Below are 21,302 nucleotides of genomic sequence, written 5' to 3'. Positions count from 1 at the left end.
TAATTAGGGTAGTCTGGTGTGTAGACCATGTTCAGGGTTTCTTGAATACATACTGCCGGACACCTGTGGTGGGTCTAAACTTATAGAGAGACCAAGTGGATGTTTCCTGGGAGGGGCCAAATCTCGTAGTTTACCTGTCCTGGAGGGTTACCTAAAATAAATCTACCCGTTAGCTAGCTTAGGGTTTCATGCTGGCTGCTGCTATATTTTGCCTTCAAGTTCAGGTTTGCAAACAGGGTACTCTCTATTAGCTGTAGATCTTGACCGGGGCTTAAGACATCTTTAGTGTCCCTGAGGTATGACACTAAAACCTCCACAAGTGGCTTCAAGAAGATGTCCGTATACTGGCTCACTAGTTCAGTTACACAACCTCTCCCTGACACAGTTGGTCTGCCCGCTGGGTTAGTCAAGTTTTTGGGAGAGCGTAAAAGATGGGCATAATAGGTTATTTGACCATCAGTTTGGGTAAAAATTTTGTGTAACTTTTTCTTCATTAAACCCTTTTTCAATAGAGCTTGTAACTCTTGTTTTTTTTCATGGAATTGCTGGCAAGTACATTATATTGGTTACGATCATCCAATAATTTCATACCCATAGCTTTTGTACATTGTCTTATTCATCACCACAATATTGCGACCCTTTGTCAGCAGACTTAATTTCGATTTCCTCTCTCTCTGTCAGTTCTCGGATGGCCATTCTCTCCTGTGGGGTTAAATTGTCTATTGACTATGAATTGCATTCTTGTTGCATATTCAATTCTCTCAGGTCCCTCTCCGCCATATTGACAAATGTTGCAATATGCTTATGTTGTGCAATATGGGGACAAAAAAAACCTACTTTTTTGTTTATAATGTACTCAGAGGTGCCATAGTACCAGTTCCTTCCTTATTCTTTCTTTGTAAGTTTATCAAGTCAATGAGAGCGTTCCTCTCCTGGTTGGCTGTACAATTAGTCTGTACGGAAGATGACTTGAAAAGCTTAAAAATGGCTCCAGCCTGTGTCTACATGCTGTAGATGTATTTGTAACCAGGAAGTATCATAATGTATGAAACCTGGGGACACAGGACAAGCATTCAGCTGCTAATGCAGATATAGCTATCTACCATGCTGGATATAGCCAGAACATACAGTACTTCCAGGTCGGATGTTCAAATGGATGTATAGCGGGTTAAGGGGGTTTCTTTAGTGGCTCTGTATGCTAAAGTCTTGAATATGTTTTGTCTGCATGTTTATTTTTTACTGTTTGCCAACAGCTGGGGGTAGCAACATGCATGGGGAGATTGTACTTCTTTCCAGATTGTACTTCTGGGCACACCATTTATCAAAGTTCAGGTGCTTGATATTGCATAGGCAATGCCCCAGACAAATTTAGCAATCCACTGTATCAGCACACTGTTGTTCAAGAAAAGCATGCTCTTTTATTGAGCCATTATATCCACAAAAGTAGAGCCGACAATTGTTTTGGGGGCCACGCAGGGTCCCCCTTCATCAAGGCGTGTGGTTGCCGTGCTTTTCTTGAACAATGGTGTGCTGATATATTGGATTGCTGATTTGTCTGGGGCATTGCCTATGCCACAATATCAAGCACCCGAACTTTGATGAATGGTGTGCCCACTCACTACACTTTGGATTGCAAATCAGAGGGCAGACATGTGGGTGCGGTTACTGGCCCCACCCATTGTCTTGAGTGTTGGCAGCTCTGACTCGAGCATGCTACATACTATGTGTATTGACTAATGTGTATATATGGGGGGGGGGGTGCTATGGTGGGTGGTGGCTCTGTATTCTGTGTTTGATATTTGCATCCTGAAGAATCGTCCTGGAGGTGAAAGATGTTTGTCATTGTCATGTTACACTTTGTACAGTACTTGCACCTTTTAATGTCAATTAGTCCTTAGCCCCTTCCCCTCAGCTACTTGGGTAGAGGGAGTCAGCCTCATGGCAGTTGGACCTAGGTTAGGCCTGGGCAAAGTTTATGTGGCCCGTGGACTGCATTCCTAAAATATTTTCCCTCCTCCCCATTACTCCCTGCAGAGTCGTGAGCGGGCGATAAGTGAGAGTTAATACGCTGGCATGTCCAGAATTAGCGTCATGTGAACCCTGTTGCCATAGAGACGTGACGCTGGAAGCTGGGATCAGGTGAATGTTAACCTTATCGCCTTCTCAAGACTCTGCAGGGAGGGGTGGGGGGGTAGTTTGCCCAGCACTGACCTAGGGGCAGTGTAGTGTTGTAACGATTGTTCAACACTGTGCAAGATGCTATTCTAAAGTAACATGGGTGGACAACAACCACGCCTGCCCACTGCACTGTTGAGGGGTAGCTATACATGTATACTTTTGTTCTAGTCATAGGCCCTGTGTTGGCATTTTATGATCTTTATTAAAATGCATATTTTAAATTTGTGTCTATAGTGCCTAGTCCCCGGGAAGGGAAAAGTATGATTATTATATATGAGGCCCTGATTTGCAGTTCTATCTGTCTAAAGCGGTATTGTCACCATAAAGATCAAATTTCAACAGCAACTGGTCTGTGTGTATTAAGTGATAAAGATGCTAATCCTGCATTCAAAACTTGCAAAACTTTTTCTGCTGTTGTGGTTTGTAGTTATCACATACTTTAGGAGCACTGGCCCTAGTGCCAAACCGTGCCAAAGAGTTGAATGCTGGGAGTTCTTTTTATCTTTAATATTTTCCTCCTTTTCCATGTATTTCCCTATCTAGCTCCTTATCAGAAACGCCCTCTGATTACATGTGTTTACAAGCAAGGCTGAGGTGACTCAGTGATTGGATGTGTAAATAAAAAAAACAGTGCAGTTGTTAGTATACACCTCAGTTGGAGTGTCTGAAGACTCTGGGAGGAGGGCAGCTAATGAATACACAATGAGCAAGAGAAGGGAGGGGGAAAACAAGAGTCAGGGAGGATATGATGTCAGCATTAGCTTGGCAAGATGGCCACTGCCTAGAATAGGATTTTCTGCTTTTCCTTTATAAAAATTCACAGAAATCATTATGTGGATAGCACAATACATCTGTTATGTAAGTAGAAGTAGTATTTATCTACTTATATATGTGTTTTTTATTTCTAGGTTAGCATGGGTGTCGCTTGTTCTTTAAAGGACAACTTTAGTGAGAAGAATATGGAGGCTCCCATATTTAATTCATTTTAATCAATATTAGTTGCCTGGCATTCCTGTTGATCTATTTGGCTGCAACAGTGTCTGATCAACACCAGAAACAATCATGCAGCTAATCTTGTCAGATCTGACAATAATGTCAGGGACACCTGACTTGCTGCATGCTCGTTAAGGGTCTATCGCTAAAAGAATTAAGCTCCATCTACACGATACGATTCTTTATACGATTCTATTTATGATCCGATTAAATCCGACATGTCCGAACCGGGATTCGATTCAATTCCATTTGCCATTGCAAAACAATGGCAAATTGAATCGAATCCCGATCGGACATTTCTGATTTAATCGGATCGTAATCGAATCGTGAAAAAGAATCGGATCGTGTAGATTGGGCTTTGGAGGCAGAGGATTAGCAGAACAGCCAGGTGAGTTTGCGTTTTTGGAAAAAAACGAACCGCTCTGGTGTGCACCAGCCCATTAAAATACATTACCCAAGCGGTTTTCAAACCACTAGCGTTTTTAAAAACGCTCCTGAACCGCTCTGGTGTGCACCAGCCCTCAGTAAGGCAGGAAAGAGCAGACACAATATGTGACTCATTATGAGATGTCACTCCTTGTACAAAAAGTCAGTTTGAGAGCAGAGGAAAATAATATTGAGGCTAGACATTGGAAATTTGTAAGATGACAACATGTACAATGTTTTCACAGGTTTGCTTGACTTCAATAGGGTATTGGCCTTTGTGATAATGCCATACAGCATGGACACCCCTTTGTGTAATCCTTGTATAATTTTGAATTATGTTAGCACCCTCGATTGTAAGCCTTTGGGCAGGGTCCTCCTCCCTATGTCTCCTATCTGTTCACGCACCTCCATTACCGTACACCCATGCAATGGATCTGAGTGAAATCTTGAGAGAACTAGACTTGCCTAATCTCCATGCTCTCTTCCAGTGACTGACTAAGCATTACCTTGTATTCCTACTGTGCTGCGTGATCTGGTTTTCATGTATTCCTGTATTGTCATATTGCTGTATGTCACCCTAAATATTGTCTGTATGTCCAGCTCTGCGTAATGCGTTGGCATTTTATAAATACAATAAATAATAAACATGCAGATCCATTTTTGTTTTTTTGTTTTTTTTCAGCATTGATGAATTAAAAAGTAATGAGGATGGAGAGGAAATGGACCCTGAAAAAATCCCAGATGACACCAGCCTAGTGACTCTAGGGTAAGTCTTGAGCCTAATTTAAGTTGAGTAATTGTTGGTGCAAAGGCCATATGTAAAGAGGCTCAGGTGTGCAAATACATTAGACATTTCTTTTTTTAGTCTTTGGGAGCATAGTAACCATACCAAAACCCCACACAAAACTGTACAAAAAACCTGAACAAAATACATGGATTAGGTTCTGCAGTGGTTCTAGAAATAAAAAGGACATGAAGAACTTATACCTAACATTTTAGTGAAGTGGAAACCTCTCTTAAAACGTACCCAAACCAAACATTTTTTAAATTCAAAATATTTAGTTGCACCACTCTGACACATACAAAGATAAATAAACACTCCTTCAAGCCTATGAGCATTTCAGTGCATGCTTTTCACCCTTCTCTTTGCATAACTAGGGTTATACAGGTGGCAGCCATTAGCAATTCCTCCTTTGCCAGACACCACCTACTCCACCAGTTTGTCAGATTCTGTCCCGGCAATATGAAAGGAAGGGAGGGGTTCCTCCAATAAATGTAAAATATTTTATAATTGTCATCATGCAGCTGAAAAAAGGCTGCTATTTATTATTATAACTTAGAAAATAGATTTTATTTCTGAAATCTTGTATTTTTAATTTGGGTCCACTTTAAGAGAGCTGGTCAATGAGATGCTAGTTCTGGTTCACATTCAAACTTAGTGCAAACTGTATTCAGCTTGAAAGTGGCCCATTTAGCTGCGTTTTCTGCCAATTTTGATTGCCCAAATTCAAGCTGCATTAAAGAGACTCCGTAACAAAAATTGCATTCTGTTTTTTATCATCCTACAAGTTCCAAAAGCTATTCTAATGTGTTCTGGCTTACTGCAGCACGTTCTACTATCACCATCTCTGTAATAAATCAACTTATCTCTCTCTTGTCAGACTTGTCAGGCCTGTGTCTGGATGGCTGCCAAGTTCTTCAGTGTTGTGGTTCTGTGATGCATCTTCCCCCTCCAGGCCCCTCTCTGCACACTGCCTGTGTATTATTTAGATTAGAGCAGCTTCTCTCTTCTCTCTTATCTTTTACAAGCTGGATAAATCGTCCTCTGAGCTGGCTGGGCTTTCACATACTGAGGAATTACAGACAAGGGCAAAGCTGTTTGCAGGAAGAAAAGAGCAGCCTCAGTGTTCTCCCCAGAATTTTTTTCCAGCCGGGTGGCATGAAAAAGTAGCCGGGAGGGGTGCGACAGGGGAATTCAGGGCTGGTGCAACTCTGCTTACCGCACAGGATGAGGAGAAACGATGACACCCGGTGCTTACCAAAATTGGCTGGCTGAAGCACTCCTCTAAAAGAGCCTGCTGATAACATTGAATATTGGTGTTCTAGTTGCATTTCATACTAGGGGTGATTATTGCATTTAATAGGTCGGTTAATTCATGTATCATACAACTGTGTTTGTTGCATTTCATAAAGGAGGGGGGGGGGGTGATTTTTGCTTTTCATATGGATGTTATTTGCTGCTGGGGTCGAGGGGTATTGCAGATAGTGTACAGGGTCAGTCAGTATCATACTAAATTATCTGCAATACTGCTGGACCCCAGCAGCAAATAACATCCATATGAAATAACATGCATGTGAACTCTGCAAGAATTACTCCCCACCCACACACTGCCCTTTCAAGCCACCTGCACACACTTTCAACACAGGATCGTGTTCCATATTTACTTTTTTTGATCAGTGGGCAACTTTTACCAGACTTTTCCCAATTACCAGAGCCAGATTTGTACTTTTTACTGCTCTAGGCCAACTTTTTACAATTGTAAATCAAGTAAGGTATATGAGCACTTCTGACACAGACAGCATTCAGCACCATCCCCCATCTCCAGCAAGTCAGCTTATCTAAATTGCAGCAGACTGCAGTCATCGTTTGTTTGTTTTCCCAGGTCCCCTATAGCTTGAAAGCTCTGCAGACTAAAATATATCAGATAAAAAGTGCTCCTGCTCATTAGTGGACACACAGATCTCATACCAGTGGAAGAATGATCAGAGTTCCTGTACAGTTCTCCCAGCATCAGAGCGGCATCAGAGCAGCTTGTGTTGAAGAGAAGCTGGAGAGGGGGGCGGGGCAGCAGAGCTCAATGCCGTGCACTGCCTGATGTTATCTGTGCTCTGAGTCAGCCTCGGAGCTGTGTGGATTCGGAAGGGATGGGACTGGCTGCGGACATTCATGCAGCCAGCCCAGGACAGAGGGAATACATTGGTTTCGCTGGGTGTGAGAGAATCTGCCCGCAGCTTCAGGCTTTCTCCACACAGAGAGCCTCTCCCCACACAACAGTAGCCTACCTGCACTACGCTATCACACTAGATGTGTATCGGATAGCCGCCTCCACTAGCTGAGCTGCCTGCACATGTGCATGCATTGCAGACACAGGCAGCCAGCAAAGAGCAGAGTAGAAACACTGTACTAGGGAGAAGCGGACACTCTCCACGAGGGACTAGGAACTCGGCTCACTCCCGCAGTATGTAGAGCATGGTCCCGCCCCTTACAACCCGCCCAGCCAATCACAGTACCCGGAGGAGGTTACACAGGCAGAGAAGCCTCCTGCACTGTGTAGCAGCGGCTTTCGCTATTGTCTGAGACGGCCACTGATGGAACGCAGTGAAGTGCTCATGGCTGCAGTTTTACAGCACCATTTTTTTCTAGCATGTGAGGCAGGAGAGCAGGTGGGCGGGAATTCAAAACAGCCGGGCGGCCCGCCCACTTAATTAGCCCTGGGGAGAACACTGAGCCTGAAACTTCAGTGCATGAGAGCAGAAGGGGGAAAGAAACACACAATGATCTCTTGAGATACAAAAGGAAGGGTGTATACAGCCCGCTTGCGTATGGATGTATTTTCTATGTGTGGACATGCTGTACATCAATCTACTTCCTGTTTTGGTGGCTATTTTGTTTGTTTATAAACAAACTTTTTAAAACTGTTTTTAACCACTTTTAATGCGGCGAGGAGCGGCAAAATTGTGACAGAGGGTAATAGGAGATGTCCCCTAACGCACTGGTATGTTTACTTTTGTGCGATTTTAACAATAAAGATTCTCTTTAAGTTTGCATACAATTCAGAATTACTAGCATCTCATCAACCACTTAATTGAAATAATTAAGGTACCATGAATAGTATATAGAAAATTGACAAAAACCTTTAATTTGATATGTAATAGCAAAACACCATAAAGCTAAAGTCTGTTAAAATGTATCAGCTCCACATTGCACACACAAACCCCCAGTCACATCTCTCACTAGCACACTCATACAGGTAGCGGTAAACACACAGGCTGGACTCTTAGGGGAGATGCTGAGATGTAGCAAGAGCGGTTTCAATTACTTGGATACAGGCATCAATGCTCTGGATGAGGGTTGACTCGCGTAACCTCTGCCAGTAGTTCAGCAGAAGTGTTGCCTTGTTACTGATTGTATGGAAAGTCACAATTCCAGGCAAAAATCCTCAGTTGCTGGCTTCTAGGATGCATAGATCCATAATTGTCGTCCGTTAAAGGCTGATAGCCGTTGCCTAGCCTCAACCAGCGTGCATGCCAGGGCTTAAAGGTGCCACCCAATACACCAGTGAAGCGATCCTTCGTGACGGACAAACCCCTGTCCACCTATGCGTTGAGCCTGTCAATCATTCGCTGCATCAGGTCCATTTCACAGTGGGTCACTATGCAGTACACAGTTACTGGAATGCAATTTGAGTGTATTTCTGGCCAAGACAATTTGCTGAAGTACTATTTAACTACTTTAGGACCGTGGTGATTGAAATCTATGTCCTGTTTTGGTGGGTTCCTGGCTGGCAGGACGTAGATTTAAATCGCTGTCCGAAGAGCGCGTTCAGTTTCCATTGCTCCCCTCCGATCGCGCCGCTCAAACCCGACGTTTCTCGCTTCAGCTCACAGGCTCCGCCTGTCTCGTCTCTGACGGCAGAGCTATGTGGGCCGGTCAGGAGCTGATTTCATTGGCTCCTGGCCCTGTCTATGAATGTAAGCCGCTCCCATTGGCTTACATTGTTAGACAGTGTCAGGAGCCAATGAAAGCGGCTCCTGACCGGCTCACATGACTCTGCCCTCATAGAGACAGCAGAGTCTATGTCCGGAGGATCCCAGCATGCTGCGGGTACGTGCGGCGATTCGTCGGTGTTCCGTTGGTATTGTACCATCAGCCTCTGGTCCTTAAGGGGACAGAGACCACCGGTACTTAAAGAGAGTCTGAAGCAAGAATAAATCTCGCTTCAGACCTCATAGATAGCAGGGGCATGTGTGCCCCTGCTAAAACGCCGCTATCCCGCTGCTTAACGGGGTTCCCTGACCCCCCAAATCCCCTCCGTACAGCGGGGGAGCGCTTCAGCCGCAGCCCTGCCTCCCACGCGTCTATCAGACGCGTACCTCCGCCTCTCCCCCGCCCCTCTCAGTCTTTCTTCACTGAGAGTGGTGGGGGAGAGGCGGCGATGCGCGTCTGATAGAGGCGCTGAGAGGCAGGGCTGCAGCCGTTAGCCCTGCCTCCAGGAAGAGCAAAATTTACGACCAAGTTGGTCGTTGATTTTGCAGGGGGGGGGGGGGGTGAAGGGACCCCCGTTTAGCCGCGGGATAGCGGCGTTTTAGCACACATGCCCCTGCTTAACTATGAGCTCTGAAGATTTATTCTCGCTTCAGTCTCTTTAAGAACTGTAGTGAGAGGTATATGGAGGCTGCCATATTTATTTCCCTTTAAGCTGTCCTGCTGATCCTCAGCCTCTAATACCTTTAGCCATAGACCCTGAACAAGCATGCAGCAGATCAGGTGTTTCTGACATTTTTGTCAGATCTGATAAGATGAGCTGCATGCTTGTTTCTGGTGTGATTTGGTCAATACTGCAGGCAGATAGCTCAGCAGGGCTGCCAGGCAACAGGTATTGCTTAAATGGAAATTAATATGGCAGCCTCCATATAACTTTCGCTACAGTTCTCCTTTAACCTCCCCGGCAGTCTATTGGGATCGCCAGGGAGGCTGCAGGAGGGTTTATAAAAAAAAATCTATTTCATGCAGCCAACTGAAAGTTGGCTGCATGAAAGCCCACTAGAGGGCGCTCCGGAGGCGTTCTTCTGATCGCCTCCGGCAAGCATAAGTAACAAGGAAGGCTGCAATGAGCAGCCTTCCTTGTTTGGTTTACCTCGTCGCCATGGACGTCAGCCGACGTCCTGACGTCAGCCGCCTCCGATCCAGCCCTTAGCGCTGGCCGGAACTGATTGGTCCGGCTGCGCAGGGCTCGGGCGGCTGGGGGGACCCTCTTTCGCCGCTGCTCGCGGCGATCAGGGAGCACACGCGGCTGGCAAAGTGCCGGCTGCGTGTGCTGCTTTTTATTTGAGGAAAATCGGCCCAGCAGGGCCTGAGCGGTAGCCTCCGGCGGTGATGGACGAGCTGAGCTCGTCCATACCGCTCAGGAGGTTAAGTGGTTAAAATAGATTTTCGGTGACTAGCATAATTTTACTTGCACAACATTTTTTACCATTTGGAAGTACAAAGCAGGGCCAAGACAAGGTTTTCCATCACAGGATGCAAATATCCAACCCAGTATAAAGTAGGTCCCCCAGCATAGATAGACAGATGTATAGGCAGGGCCACTTTAAGCAGCATGGGGCCCCAGGGCAAAGGTAACCTGGAAGCAGTTGGAAGCCTTGGTGCAATTGCCCATTTTGCCTTAATGGCAGTGCCTGCCCTGCGTATGGGTAACCAGATGTGCTCCCAGTATTAGGCAACCCCCTTCCCCAGTATAGATAGCTAGATGTGACCCTAGTATTGGGCATCCCTTTTCCCCAGTATAGATAGCCATATATGCCCCCAGTATAGGTAGCCAGATATCCTACAAGTATTAGGTAACCCTTTTCCCCCAGTATAGGTGGCCAGATATGCCCCATTTTTAAGTAACTGTCTTCTCCAGTATAGGTAGCCAGATGTGTTCCCATGGTTAGGCATCCCCCTTCCCCAGAAGAGATAGCCAGATATGCATAACTCCCAACTTTTGAAAATGTGAAAGAGGGACACTTAAGCCACGCCCCCTGCGTGGCTTTAAGCCACACCCCTGCTTTTGCAAGAGGGTGACAATGGGAGTGAGTGTGCGGGGGAGTGGGCCAGTGGGTGAGAGAGGGTGACACTGGGTGGAAAGGAGGGTGCTAGTGGGTAGGGAGGAAGGTGTCAGTGGGAAGGAGGAGGGTGTCAGTGGGAAGGAGGAGGGTGTCAATGGGCAGAGAGGAGGGTGACACAGTCATATCTGGGTAATACGGCGCATGCCATCAGATAATTCATCAAGTAGTCCCATGCCATCAGATAATTAATCAAGAAGTCTCATGCCATCAGATAATTCATCAAGCAGTCACATGCTGTCCAATATCTATGCATCCTAGAAGCTGTAACAGTCATCCAGATAAATTAAGTAGCCAGGTGCCTCACAAACAAATTACACAGACAGATGCCTTAAGATAAAACAATTTAGTAGCCATGTCCACCCTGGATACATAAATTAAACAGCCATATTCACCAAATAAAAGAATTAGATAGCTATGTGCCCATAGATATCAAGATTAGGTAGAAAAATGTGCCTTTAGATATTTGGTAGCCACAGCGGCCCCCAATTGCTGGCTGAGTGCTGGTTAGGGCAGTGTGCAGGGACAGGGTGCTGGTTAGGGCAGTTCAGGCTGGGGCAGGGACAGGGTGCTTGTGGTTCAGCAGTTCAGGCCTGGGGCAGGGTGCAGCGACATGGTGCTGGTGGATAGGGCAGTTGTGGCTGGGGCAGGGACAGGGTGCTGGTTAGGGCAGTTCAGGCTGGGGCAGGGTGCTGGTTAGGGTAGTTGTGGCTGGGATAATATATGGGAGAGCTGTATTGTCACTTTGCTGCATATTAAACTATACAGGATCTTCTCAAAAAATTTGCATATTGTGATAAAGTTCATTATTTTCTGTAATGTACTGATAAACTTTAGACTTTCATATATTTTAGATTCATTACACCCAACTGAAGTAGTTCAAAGCCTTTTATTGTTTTAATATTGATGATTTTAGCATACAGCTCATGAAAACCCAAAATTCCTATCTCAAAAAATTAGCATATCATGAAAAGGTTCTCTAAACGAGCTATTAACCTAATCATCTGAATCAACTAATTAACTCTAAACACCTGCAAAAGATTCCTGAGGCTTTTAAAAATTCCCAGCCTGGTTCATTACTCAAAACCGCAATCATGGGTAAGACTGCCGACCTGACTGCTGTCCAGAAGGCCATCATTGACACCCTCAAGCAAGAGGGTAAGACACAAAAAGAAATTTCTGAACGAATAGGCTGTTCCCAGAGTGCTGTATCAAGGCACCTCAGTGGGAAGTCTGTGGGAAGGAAAAAGTGTGGCAGAAAACGCTGTACAACGAGAAGAGGTGACCGGACTCTGAGGAAGATTGTGGAGAAGGACCGATTCCAGACCTTGGGGGACCTGTGGAAGCAGTGGACGGAGTCTGAAGTAGAAACATCCAGAGCCACTGTGTACAGGCGTGTGCAGGAAATGGGCTACAGGTGGCCGCATTCCCCAGATAAAGCCACTTTTGAACCAGAAACAGCGGCAGAAGCGCCTGACCTGTACTTGGCACTGGACTTCAGACATTTTGGCATTTCCCTCTCCCCAGTCTTCCTCCAGACTCTGGCACCTTGATTTCCGAATGACGTGCAAATGCTGCTTTCATCCGAAAAAAGTACTTTGGACCACTGAGCAACAGTCCAGTGCTGCTTCTCTGTAGCCAAGGTCAGGCACTTCTGCCGCTGTTTCTGGTTCAAAAGTGGCTTGACCTGGGGAATGTGGCACCTGTAGCCCATTTCCTGCACACACCTGTACACGGTGGCTCTGGATGTTTCTACTCCAGACTCAGTCCACTGCTTCCGCAGGTCCCCCAAGGTCTGGAAATGGTCCTTCTCCACAATCTTCCTCAGGGTTCGGTCACCTCTTCTCGTTGTGCAGCGTTTTCTGCCACACTTTTTCCTTCCCACAGACTTCCCACTGAGGTGCCTTGATACAGCACTCTGGGAACAGCCTATTCATTCAGAAATTTCTTTCTGTGTCTTACCCTCTTGCTTGAGGGTGCTTTTGCAGGTGTTTAGAGTTAATTAGTTGATTCAGATGATTAGGTTAATAGCTCGTTTAGATAACCTTTTTGTGATATGCTAATTTTTTAAGATAGGAATTTTGGGTTTTCTTGAGCTGTATGCCAAAATCATCAATATTAAAACAATAAAAGGCTTTGAACTACTTCAGTTGTGTGTAATGAATCTAAAAGTCTACAGTGTATCAGTACATTACAGAAAATAATAAACTTTATCACAATATGCTAATTCTTTGAGAAGATCCTGTAGTGCCAGACTATTTCCTCCTCTTGGTTTTTTTAGTTGTGCCTGGGGAAGGGTGCAGGTGCAGGGACAGGGTGCCTGGGGCAGGGTGCAGGGACAGGGTGCCTGGGGCAGGGTGCAGGGACAGGGTGCCTGGGGCAGGGACAGGGTGCCTGGGGCAGGGTGCAGGGACAGGGTGCCTGGGGCAGGATGCAGAAACTGGGTGCCTGGGGCAGGATGCAGAAACTGGGTGCCTGGGGCAGGATGCAGGGACTGGGTGCCTGGGGCAGGGTGCAGGCACTGGGTGCCTGGGACAGGGGCCAGGAGCAGGGTGCCTGGGGAAGGGTGTAGGGTGCATGGGGAAGGGTGCAGGGGCAAGGGGCAGGGTGCCTGTGGAAGGGTGCCTAGGGAACGGTGAAGGGGCCAGGGAAAGGGTGCAGGGGCCAGGGTGTCTGGGGAAGGGTGCAGGGTTCCTGGGGAAGGGTGCAGGGGCCAGAGGCAGGGTTCCTGGGGCAAAGTGCAAGGGCCAGGAGCAGGGTGCCTGGGGAAGGGTGCAGGGTGCCTAGGGAAGAAGGCAGGGGCAGGGTGCAGGGGTCGGGTGCCTGGGGAAGGGTGCCTGGTGCAGGGGCCAGGGTGCCTGGGGCAGGGGCCAGGAGCAGGGTGCCTGGGGAAGGGTGCAGGGTGCCTAGGGAAGAGTGCAGGGGCCAAGGGCAGGGTGCCTGGGGAAGGGTGCAGGGGCAGGGTGCCTGGAGCAGGGTGCAGGCACTGGGTGCCTGGGACAGGGTGCCTGGGGAAGGGTCCAGGGGCAGGGTGCCTGGGGCAGGGGCCAGGAGCATGGAGCCTGTAGAAGGGTGCAGGGTGCCTAGGGAACAGTGGAGGGGCCAGGGGCAGGGTGCCTGGGGAAGGGTGCAGGAGCAGGGTGCCTGGGGAAGGGTGCAGGGTGCCTGGGGCAGGGTGCCTGGGGAAGGGTGCAGGGTGCCTAGGGAAGAGTGCAGGGGCAGGGTGCCTGGGGAAGGGTGCAGGGGCCAGGAGCAGGGTGCCTGGGGAAGGGTGCAGGGTGCCTAGGGAAGAGTGCAGGGGCCAAGGGCGCAGGGTGCCTGGGGAAGGGTGCAGGGGCCAGGGGAAGGGTGCAGGGGCTAGGGTGCAGGGGCAGGGTGCCTGGTGCAGGGTGCAGGGACTGGGTGCAGGCACTAGGTGCCTGGGACAGGGGCCAGGAGCAGGGTGCCTGGGGCAGGGTGCAGGGGCCAGGAGCATGGTGTCTGTGGAAGGGTGCAGGGTGCCTAGGGAACAGTGGAGGGGTGCAAGGGCCAGTGTGCCTGGGGAAGGGTGCAGGGCGCCTGGGGAAGGGAGCAGGGTGCCTAGGGAACAGTGCAGGGGCCAGGGGAAGGGTGCCTGGGGTAGGGTGCCTAGGGCCATGGGCAGGGTACACTCTTGGTGGGGAGGAGGGTGCTAGTGGGTAGGGAGGTTGTCAGTGGAGGGGGGGGGGGAGAATGCCCGTGGGTGGGGAGGAGGGTGCCACTTTTAGGTGCGGGGGATTGCCTGGAGGCGGAAAAAAATGATCGAAGCTCCAGCAGCGGTAATGAGGGATGCGGGAGCCCGGCTTCATTACTTCCTCCCTCCCTCTCTGAATGCCCCCCTGATGTGTCTGTCTGTCCCCCCCCCCCCCTTTTGTAGGCAGAGTGAGCGCAGCGGAGCAGCCAGTCGAGTCCTCTTACCGCTGATCCACTAGTACCGTCTTTCCACGAAAATAATACATCCTCTGAAAATAAGACCTAGCTTATATTTCAAGCAAGCTTGAAATATAAGCCATTGTCTGAAATTAAGACCTAGTTGGTCGGTCGGTCGCTCCCTCCCTCCCTCTGCAGAGTGGCGAGCGGAGCGCGGAGCATTACCGACAAAGAGGGAAAACTCACCGCCTTCCGATGTGCCTGCGTTACCGTCTCTCCTCAGTGGCGCCCGGCTTCCTCTCCTTGACAACGGCGTCTCTTGTCATGTGACGTACGCACGTCCCGACGTGTCACTTGACGCGCCTGGATGTGCATGCGTCACATGACGAGCCGCCGTTGTCAAGGAGAGGAAGCCGAGCGCCGCTGAGGAGAGATGGTAACGCTGGCATGTCAGAAGGCGGTGTGTTTTCCCTCTTTGTCGGTAATGCTCCGCGCTCCGCTCGCCACTCTGCAGAGGGAGGGAGGGAAGGAATAGCTTTAATGGCTTGGGGTGCCACTGGGGTCCGGGGGAAAATGGAACACGCTGGGGGCTGCTGCTGGGGACACATCTGACTATTGAGGGCACATCTGACTACAGGGGGGGCATATCTGACTACAGGGAGCAGTGTCACCCCTCACATTTATAAGCCCTCCCTAAAAATAAGCCCTAGCACATCTTTTGGGAGAAAAATTAATATAAGACAGTGTCTTATTTTCGGGGAAACACGGTACTGGCATAGGACTTCCATCTACTTCCTGTGACGTCATAGTAAACAGGAAGCACATGGAGGTCCGATGCCAGACAGTACGCGTGGATCAGTGGTAAGAGGACTCGGCTGGCTGCTCCGCTGCGCTCACTCTGCCTACAAGGGGGGGGGGGGGGCAGACACATCAGGGGGGCATTCAGAGAGGGAGGGAGGGAGGAAGTAATGAAGCCGGGCTCCCGCATCCCTCATTACCGCGGCTGGAGCCTCGATCATTTTTTCCTCCTCCATTCTCTGCCCAGCCGTCGGGATTCAAGAGGGGGGGCCCGGGATAGCGGGAGGGCCCCAAAACGGGAGAATCCCGGCGAAAACGGGACGGTTGGGGGGTATGGATATGCCCCCAGAGTAAGGCATATTGATTCTCATTCGTCCACTTAGTGAATGAATGGGGAGCCTCAGCAGGAGATTCAAAGATATTTTTGCTGGGACTCCAGGGAATACAGTACTGAGAAGAGGGTGGCAGCAGCTGTCACAGCAGGTCCCTTGGGCTGTGCAGAGCGTTGGGAGGCAATGATACCAGCAGAGCCTGGCATACGGCATGTACGTCAGGTAAGTGTTTAGGAGCCTGCTAGCTCTAGTGACTGTCTGGTGACGTCGCCTTATGCACACGCATCTTCCATGGGTATGAGGCAGCAGTGCTGTGATGCTGAAGTACAGCTCCATGGCACAAATGCCTGACCCTAGTTCAAAGTATGTTTTATTGTGACATAAACGATACTTAAAGTGTACCTGAGATGAAACACATCTCAGGTTTCATACTTACCTGGGGCTTGAGGCCACCCTCGCTGTCTCCGTGGGAGGCTCCTGTTCTCTGCAGTACGGCCTGGTGGCCTGGCAGAGCCGCACTTCTTTGCGCATGCACGGGCCGGGCGCAAGCTCCCGTTGTGCCAGTCTCCAGGAGCACTCTGCGTCTGCGCAGTACGAAGCGCAACTCGGTCTAGAGCCACCCAGGGATACAATGAGGGAACAAGCGGCCTTAAGGGCAGCCCCAGGTAAGTATAAAACCTGAGATATGTTTGAGAAATCTTGGTTCACTTTAAGACTGTATAAATATAAAACAGAAATCATGGTTATCCATAGGTATTAAAACCACAAAGTCATTACTACAGATGATTAATACATTGACTTGATGCAAATGTAGTTGTAGTATGTATGAACATTTTAAATTGGACCAGTCAGTTGCAAATGCATAGAAGTTTGCACCAAGTCTGAAAAAATAGCATCTTCAGCGCAAAACTTTTCTTGCTGCAATTAGAGCTGCATGTCTCATTGAGTATACCGTATATACTTGCAAGCAAGCCAAATTTTTGACCCCCAAAAAGTGGGTCAAAAGTTGGGGGGTCGGCTTGCTTGCGAGTGTGTCAAAAAGTGAAGCGCCCCCCCCCCCCCTCCGCTTCCCCGCACCCCCCGCGGCCCCCGCTTCCCCGCACCCCCCGCGGCCCCCGCTGCTATTACCTTAGCTCGGCGCCGCTTCTATTCCCCTGTCCTGCTCGTATAATCCACAGCAGCGCGCCCCACGGCGGCTGCTGTGATGAGAGAGGGAGCCATTGGGAGAGCGGTTCCCATAGTAACGGCGATACACATCGCTGCTACAGTAAGCCGCTCTCTGTACGGCTTCCTCCCTCATCAAAGCAGCCACCGTGGGGCGCGCTGCTGTGGATTATACGAGCAGGACAGGGGAATAGAAGCGGCGCCGAGCTAAGGTAATAGCGGGGGGGGGGGGAATGAATGGGGGTCAACTATACTAGCTATACTGGGGCACTATACTAGCTATACTAGGGCACGTTACTAGCTATACTAGGGCACGTTACTAGCTATACTGGGCACTATACTAGCTATACTGGGGCAGGTTACTAGCTATACTGGGGCACGTTACTAGCTATACTGGGCACTATACTAGCTATACTGGGACACGTTACTAGCTATACTGGGCACTATGCTGGGCACTATACTAGCTATACTGGGGCACGTCACTAGCTATACTGGGCACTATACTAGCTATATTGGGGCAAGTTACTAGCTATACTGGGCACTATTCTGGGCACTATACTAGCTATACTGGGGCACGTCACTAGCTATACTGGGCACTATACTGGGCACTATGCTAGCTATACTGGGGCACGTTACTAGCTATACTGGGCACTACCTACCCATACTGGGCACTATACTAGCTATTACTGGGCACTATACTGGGGCACTACACTGGGGCACTACCTACCCATACTGGGCACTATACTAGCTATTACTGGGCACTATACTGGGGCACTACCTACCCATACTGGGCACTATACTAGCTATTACTGGTCACTATACTAGCTATACTGGGGCACTACCTACCCATACTGGGCACCAGGGCTGTGGAGTCGGAGTCGTGGAGTCGGGCAATTTTGGGTGCCTGGAGTTGGAGTCGGGGAAAAAATGCACCGACTCCGACTCCTAATGAATTTGTAACTGTAATTAAAATAGAAAATATGATAACATTTTCTATTTCTCAGATAATAGTCATTAAAAATAATGTATATATACAGTAATAGCTATGATTAGTCCACAAAAATGAAATAAACCAATCAAAATGAGTTACTTGTGCTGCTTCAATAAAGCAGTCCCCGTATTTTTAAGGTCAGATATACAGATCTGATTGTGACTGTATATATGATGTGTACACAGGAATCTCTTATATATACTAAATAACATCTATGCTGTAAGAATAAAGCCTGATGTGTAGCTGTGTCACTAATAGAGATGGTCAATGAGATGGAAATAATTCTGCATTGATGCTGCTTTATGCAAATGTATGCACTCCCTTTGCTGATGAAATCAAATAATTTGATATGTTAAAATTTGGTTTGGTGACTACAAATTAAAGGGTACCTGAGACGGATGAAAAGTAAAGTTTTATACATACCTGGGGCGTCCTCCAGCCCCCTTCAGGCTAATCAGTCCCTCGCTGTCCTCCACCACCCGGATCTTCTGCTATGAGTCCTGGTAATTCAGCCAGTCAGCGCTGTCCGGCCGCATGCCGCTCCCACAGCCAGGAACATTCTGCACCTGCGCAATAGTGCTGCACAGGTGTAGTATGCTCCTGGCGGCGGAGTGTGTGCATGCGCACTAACCCCGACTGGCTCAAGTACCTGGACTCATAGCAGAAGATCCAGGTGGTGGAGGAGGACAACGAGGGACTGATTATCCTGAAGGCGGCTGGAGGAAGCCCCAGGTCTGTATAAAACTTTAATTTCATCTGTCTCAGGTTTACTTTGTTACACAGTAGTATTATACTCTACATATGCACTCCCTGTCAGGAACCGGCCCGCGGCACGCCTGCGTATACGGTTCCCGACTGCGGGTTTGACCAGATTGAGAGGGGAAGCAGCCTTAGTCAAGCTAAAACAAGGCTGGGACCCCTCAGAACACCTCTCACTGCCACCACTAGCGGTTCGCTAGACACTTCCACTCTGCTGTCGAGTCCTCAGCGCGCACTCCGTGTTTTCGTATTTGGGTCAGCTTTGCGCTTAGGCCAAATACGGGAAGGCCACGCACCCACACACACACACAGTTGCAATCTTACACTGTCGTGAAGCAAAGACCCACTAACAGTCGTTCCGAACGATACTGTTAGCCACTCTGCTGTCGCTACTTGCACTGGCGTTGTTCGTACGTTGGGTCAGCTGCGCGCTTAGGCCAACGTATGACAAACGCCCCCCCCCCACACACAATGCAATTACAATTTCATACGGTAGTGTTGCTCAAGCGTACAATTAGGCATGAACTTATACACGGTTACACTTCAGTCTCTTCTAGGCTATGAGTTAGTTTAGTACGGCAGAAGTCAAACTTATTAAATAATAATTTAATATTCTAGAAAAACATAGAACAATGCAGAACTTAATATATACAAAAAGATTACAAAAAACTAAGTAAAAATAGTTACAAGATAAGTTACAAAGATAACAGGTTACAAAGATACAACACCAAGCAATTTGCTTACCAAAAATACAGGAATCCAGATAGAAGAACCTTGGACTTTTGTGGACGGACACAATTCTGGTTAGACCAGGAGTTCACTAGCTTGGGCCAGGAGACCGGCTGCCACTACCGTCAGAAGAGAACTGATTTGAGGTAGATGTCCCCTGGTTTTTATAATGAAATATTCGCCTCGAGGCTGTAAGCCTGTGTGGACGGGGGGAAGCTAGCTTTAATTACATCCTCAGTCATAATTGGATCTCCAGAGATCTAACATCCACCTGCGAAAAATGTACAATAGCCCACATACATGAAAAGATTTCCCTAGTCCACGTTACAGGTGACAACCCCATTGTTGACAGTACTTCCTAGCTGATCAAAGATAAGGAGGTTGCACCTCCACCAATAATTCAATTTCCACAGGTAGAAAATGGTATCAAAAGGACTTCACCCCTTCCATAATTTCCAGTAGGCTGTCAAATACATTTCAAACATTCAGGTGTCAGCTTCCCCCTTTCCTCAAGACTCTTAGCAGGCTTTCCTTGTATAATGGGACAATAGCTGACACCACACTCAAAAGCCATGCCGACCAGCCTATTCTTCCTCAATTGGCAGCTAATTAGCAGTACACACAGTTTCCCCGGCTGGACAATGAGGGCAGAGGTAATGTACATTTACATGCAGACTTACATTATCCTTTAGATTACTCTGGCCAGGTGGCCAATTACTACCAAGCACAATACACATCTGAGGTTTTACCCAGTAGACAGAAAAAAGACAGAAATATGTTCTGTTATTATCCTTAACATTATCAGCACCCCAATATATCACCACACCTCCCCTCTTTAGAATGGGGCAAGGCAGATGATCTTCCCAGATTATCCTGCCTGCGCCTACATTGTTGGTTCTGCTTGACGGGACAACCCGTCCGCATTCCCATGATTGCTCCCCTTCCTATGTTGAATGGTGAAGCTATATTGTTGGAGAACCAAGCTCCATCTCAGCAATTTTCCATTGTCACCAGAAACCCGATGTAACCAACTAAGAGGGTTGTGGTCGGTGACGACCGTGAATACTCGACCATAGAGGTAGTGCTGCAGCTTTTGTAGGGCCCATACAATTGCCAAGCACTCTTTCTCTATGGTGGCGTAGGCTACCTCCCGGGGTAGCAGCTTCCGACTTAAATACAGAATCGGATGTTCTTCCCCAGTCTGGTTTACCTGGCTTAACACAGCACCCAGGCCAAAGGCTGAGGCGTCCGTCTGGACCACAAACCGTCGGCTGAAGTCTGGCGCTTGCAACACGGGAGGGCTGGCTAGGGCCCTCTTCAGAGCTGTGAATGACTGTTCACATTCTGGCGTCCAGAGAATCTGCTTGGGCAGCTTCTTTTTGGTGAGATCTGTCAATGGCTTGGCGAGGGCACTGTATTTGGGGACAAACTTTCTATAGTACCCAGCCGTTCCTAAGAAGGACTGAATCTGTTTCTTCGTTTGGGGGGTGGGCCAGGACACAATGGCATCTACCTTCCCCGTATCTGGACGAAGCTCTCCCCCCCCCCCCCCCCACCACATGTCCCAGGTACTGTACCTGTTTCATGCCGATCTGACACTTGCTAGGCTTGACTGTTAGTCCTGCTGCAGTGATGCGCCCCAAAACCTGTGACAGCTGTGCTAAGTGGTCGTTCCAGTTGGCGCTAAACACGGCGATGTCATCTAGGTAGGCGACAGCGCAGTGTTCCAAACCTTCCAGGAGACCATTTACAACCCTTTGGAAGGTGCCCGGGGCGTTTTTCATTCCAAAAGGCATTACATTAAATTCAAACAGACCTGAGGGGGTGATAAAGGCAGACCTCTCCCGTGCCTCAGCTGTTAGAGGGACCTGCCAGTATCCCCGACTCAAATCCACGATTGTTAGATATTGCGCGCCCGCTAGCTTATCTAACAATTCGTCGACCCTCGGCATTGGGTAAGCATCTGACGCAGTTATCAAATTTAGTTTTCGATAATCTACACAGAACCGAGTGGTCTGGTCCCATTTGGGTACTAGCACTACAGGTGATGCCCATGCGCTGTGCGACCGTTGGATCACCCCTAGTGACAGCATTTCCTCAATCTCCTTGCTGATGTGGGCCTGAACCTCAGGGGAGACTCTATAGGCTGACTGTCT

The 21,302-nt window shown here is 48.5% G+C and overlaps 1 protein-coding gene across 2 annotated transcripts in view; it reads left to right on the top strand.

Annotated features, from left to right (window-relative positions):
* Positions 1-21,302, top strand: part of SNAPC3 (small nuclear RNA activating complex polypeptide 3) — a 119,720-nt gene that overhangs the window by 30,228 nt on the left and 68,190 nt on the right. For both annotated transcript variants that reach the window (XM_068234863.1, XM_068234854.1), the window contains exon 2: positions 4,280-4,363. In XM_068234863.1, coding sequence (XP_068090964.1) covers positions 4,280-4,363 — 84 coding nt within the window. The remainder of the gene's footprint in view (positions 1-4,279; positions 4,364-21,302) is intronic.

The sequence above is a fragment of the Hyperolius riggenbachi genome, chromosome 1 (genome assembly GCF_040937935.1).
Source record: "Hyperolius riggenbachi isolate aHypRig1 chromosome 1, aHypRig1.pri, whole genome shotgun sequence".
NCBI lineage: Eukaryota > Metazoa > Chordata > Amphibia > Anura > Hyperoliidae > Hyperolius > Hyperolius riggenbachi.
Note: the sequence above shows the minus strand (reverse complement) of the source record. Positions and strands in the feature narration are given on the sequence as shown.